General features: G+C 44.9%; 1 protein-coding gene across 2 annotated transcripts in view; it reads right to left on the bottom strand.

Moving 5' to 3' along the window:
• Positions 1-2,200: 2,200 nt before the first annotated feature.
• The window catches only part of BEND4 (BEN domain containing 4), a 26,745-nt gene continuing 24,320 nt past the window's right edge, over positions 2,201-4,625 (bottom strand). For both annotated transcript variants that reach the window (XM_014548687.1, XM_005877479.2), the window contains exon 4: positions 2,201-3,610. In XM_014548687.1, coding sequence (XP_014404173.1) covers positions 3,601-3,610 — 10 coding nt within the window. In that variant the 3' untranslated portion in view covers positions 2,201-3,600. The remainder of the gene's footprint in view (positions 3,611-4,625) is intronic.

Raw genomic sequence — 4,625 nt, forward strand, 5'->3', positions numbered from 1 at the left:
GCAGTGCACCTTCCAAGGGACAGTGAGAAATGTGACTTCAGCAACTCCGCATAGACTACAGTTCCCATAAGGTCCTGGCCCACGTCCTCCAATCCAGACACTGAACTATTATCCCGAGCCCAGCGGGACTACAGGTCACTGGGAAAGCAGGTACGCTTTGTGACAGGTTTTAATTTGGAAAAACTCGAGACACATCAAGACGCTGTCACTGTTGGAAGGTACGGGCACTTCCGACAGCTGGGTGATGGCCCACACTCGGTCACTGACAAAGACATCACGTTCGTCGTCGGTGTCAGGCCAGGCCTGCAAGCCCCCCTCTCGCCAATGCAGTGGAGCCCAGCTGCACCCGGAGCTGTGTTAACTCGATCTGTTTTATACTCATGCTCCACCGACTCAAGGAAGATTCTAAAAGCCGAGTCGACGTTTCTTGTCATGAGAACACTTTGTCCAATTCCAGACAAAGATGCAGAAAATTAAATCAAGAAAACAGGCAACATCTTCAGGCCTCCAAAGAGATCAACGGGAAGGCTGACAGCAGGGACAGCGAGCTTTTAACCGTCCTACATAGTGGCCATGCTGATCCTGCAGAAAGGTAGGTGAGCCATCTCTGCAAGCCCTGCTTTAAAAATCAGGTGCCCACGCAGGCAACCACCATGAACCAGCTACGATACTAGCCTTAAAGGGGAAGCCTAGAGGATGGCATGGGACACGGACCAAGGAGCCAGCAGAATTATCGAAGCAGATCCTGTGTCATAGCCCAAGCGTGCTGTAGCCTCTGGGTGGGCTGGGCTAAAGGAATAGGAATACACGGGCAGTGAAGAACATAACAGAACATCTGACCAGGGGCAGGGGGTAGCAGGTCCTAGTTCCAGGAGAGGCATCAGAACGGGCTGTCTGATGCTCAGTCATCTTTCTGGGCCAACATGAAGTTCCAGCATTTTGCAATCTGTGAAATATTGGAGAACAGCTGATACAGAAATAGTTCACCTGGAAAGGGCATGAGAGGCAAGAGACCAGGTGAGCCTTTGGAGCAAGGCTGTGTGCAACCAGGTGGCTGGGGAGCAGAGCCTTCCAAGGCGTCTTCTTCAGCGGATGGTAACGGGAGTGGGGCCAGCACTTCATCAGTAGCACACTGGCACATAAGGCCATGGAGAGTGCAGACATGCTCTCAGCGTCAGCATCAGCGAAGACCAGCACAGCACAGGTGAGCACACACCAGGTGATGCTGAGATGTGAGGATGTGTGCAATTCTCAAGATTACAGAAAAATGGTAAGAGCTGATTGCTTTTAAAAGCAGTGGGCAGCCCTAGCAGGTTTGGCTCAGTGGATAGGGCATCAGCCTGCGGACTGCAGGGCCCCAGGGTGTGATTCCAGTCAAAGGCACATGCCTTGGTTGCAGGTTCCCTGGCCCTGGTGGGGCTGCATACAGGAGGCAACCAATAGATGTGCCTTGCTCACATCGATGTTTCTCTCTGTCTCTCCCTCTCCCTTCCACTCTCTTCCTAAAAAACAAAAGCAGTGGTCAAATATTGCTGCTATGAGGTGAAAGGGGACATGTACTCAGCAGTATGGATAACAAAATCCAGTGCAAAAAAAGAAAAAGGAAGATGGATTGACAGATGAGGTTATGGTGGTTATTTTTCTTCTGGCCAAGATTTCATGTCACCAAAGAATCTTACAAAATATTGATTTCCTAGACCTTTAAAACTCCTCAAGAAGTACCTTTTCCTTTGTATAGCCAAATATTAGTCGCATGGTTCCCATAAACAACATCCCATTTGCCCTTATCATTTCTTAAAAACAAACAAACAAACAAAAAAAACCTCTCAAAATTTTAGGTAACTTTTCCAATATAGGATCAAAATATTAGTTCTCCCCCCCCACAACTTTACAGGTCTGACAAATGACCATCTCTATAAACATTAAACTTTTCAGTGGTTGAAACTATTTAAAAAGCTAAAGACGGACTTATTTCTAGGCCTTTGCAATTTAGTTGATGCAAATTATTGAACATAAAGGAATATTATTTTACTTTAAGAAAAAAATGGGAAAAATAACTACTTTATAAATGGATGCTCATAAACTTTAAATGAATTTCCAAAATCTTTATAGTCCCGTCTGTAGATGACATTAACAGCCTTCAACAATGCTGTCCACTCAGCCCTTTGCTTACAAAGGACGTGGCATCGGCATCAGTCTGAGGTCCAAACCCGAGGCCCTCAGAACTGGTCCTCGCCTCTCTGCAGCATCTGGGTAAGAAATGGCTCCAAAGACACTACTGATTTCACACGTGAGACTCAACCAATCAGCTCAGGGGAATGTTGGGGGAAGCAGGCACTCACAGTTGGGAAGAAACAATTTTCATCAGTGACAACGAGAAACATAAGTTTTATGCAAATTCTAAAGATCAACTGAGCACAGAAAGACCCTCAAGTTTCAGAGAAATTAGACAAGCCCATTGCATAGTTGTCAGAATGGCCTTGAAGCTGTGTGTACGCAATTCTAGAACATCTGGTCAACTCAGTCAATACCATCAGTCACACCACTTGTTTGGTCTTCAGTGCACCAAACGACTGGCTGAAATTCTCATTGTTTAACCCGCCACTTTGGCATTGTGTCAACAGAGCCTGACTTTAGGTTATTGGAACCTACAAAATCAAGCATTTAACAATGGTTGGGATCTTTGGATGTTTCTTGACTGACATAATGAAAACTAATACTCTCTGTAAACTCCAGAGATCATCTAGTGCCTTCCTGATCAACATGGTAGGACTTTTTTGGTAAAAATAATTGAGAAAAATAGCTGACTTTCAACTAATCACTGTCTAGAGATGGCCTCTGTTCTCTGGTTTCTATTTAATAATAGGCTCTGTCAATGGAGACACAGCATATTATGTCACCTATCTGATATCTTTGCTGAGAAGCATGAATTCAAGTCTTTGGAAAACATAAAAATGACTTATTTGAATTAAAGAGAATGCTTGTTCCATAGTAACCCATGTCTCTACCTTCCCTCGTGGGCAGGAACGCAGCCCAATCTTCCATAAGGACCAGCTCTGCGCAGGAAGCAGAACTTACATGAAGATTTCAGACAGGTGACCAGGAGTTTGTCTCCACCCCCTCATCCTCACCATGTAATCTTTTAAAATCAATGGTAGCCTTTACTTTTTATAATATAGTATTCTGAAAATCTGTGGTAGGCTGCACAGACTTTCCCAACAACCCTAAAATGGATTTCGATCTGGGAACTGCGACAGAAGGTCAAGAGAGTTAAGAGTGAGGATGTACATTCTGACAGATGCTATGCTGTGGGCTCTACAGTGATGGAGACAAGACAGTCACAATGGCGACTCTGGAGAGGACCGGCTGCTGCAATGGAAAGGTTTTGTCCACTAATCCCCAGACCCATCCTGGGAATTCTTACTGAAGACTTCATCCTGGGAGGCCTGGTGATCGATCCCTTCATAAAACGAGCCACCATTGTGCAGGAAAGTCCCCACCGCGCGCCCCTGCCGGGCGTGACCCACAGCATCGCTGAACACTTTGTTTATCTGCTCCTCCGAGGGCATCCACCAGTCGGGGTTGGAGGTACAGTGCATCCTAATGAATTCTGTGGGAATATACACAATAAAGAGAGAGAGAGAAACAGCTGGTTTTTTCAGAAGATGGTAGAAGAGGCTGCTTATACGTTAACAGAAGCTCTTGAGAAAAGCTTTATGAGAACTCCAATGCAATGCCATGATGATGTCACTCATTAAACCGTAAGTATCCTACTCATGCCCAAGAGTAAAGTCCCGTCAGCAAGAGGGTGATCTTTCTAAGGAACATTTGCTATTGAAATTGAAAGTAAACTTGATTTGTAAGACATGGTAGGCGCCATGCCTGGTAAAAGTTAGTGAGTCACATTTTCAAAACCCCTGTTGTTACTGCCTCACATGTTTAGGATGTTAACTATCTCCAGAAGCAGAGCAAATTGTTCACATGGTATTCTTCAGTCAGCTACTAATTTGTAGATTAAGTGCAATAAAATCACAAAATCTCAAGGAGTGAGAAATGGCCTAAGTTTCTAGAAGAGCTTTGCACATTCTTAAAATGTTATAGGTTATACTGATTTCTCTAATTGCCTATATATGCACTGACAAATATTTTTAAAATGAGGTTTCCTCTAAATATTCAATTTCACCAGAAAGCAATTAGCATGCCTGGAAGAGTAAATACATAAAAAATAGCTAAGCCCCCAATGAAACCAACGTGGCCTCCTGTAGAAGAGCCCAAATGAACCCTTTCTGTTTCCTCAGGGGGTGAGGGCACCTCATCATTCCTACGTAGCTATTTCAATGGGACAGTTGTAAAACGCTTTGAACATTCTGGGAAAGTTGTAAGTCCGCCTGTGTTTTTTGCCCAGCTGACTGGAAGTTCAGGATGCCTGCCTGCTGTTTACACATCGTTTCCTTTCCAGCAATGCTCCCTCAGTGGGGCGATAGTTCTTACTGTACAACTGGACTGGTCTGAAATTGCTTTGTGAAATCTACACTCTATCTGCCCTGGGGAGAAGCTAATGCCTGGAGTTCCTGGACCAGCGAACTCCCTCGCCCTGAACTATGCCCAGTGGACTCCAGCTGAGA

This window comes from Myotis brandtii, unplaced genomic scaffold (assembly GCF_000412655.1).
Source record: "Myotis brandtii unplaced genomic scaffold, ASM41265v1 scaffold520, whole genome shotgun sequence".
In the NCBI taxonomy this organism is placed as follows: domain Eukaryota; kingdom Metazoa; phylum Chordata; class Mammalia; order Chiroptera; family Vespertilionidae; genus Myotis; species Myotis brandtii.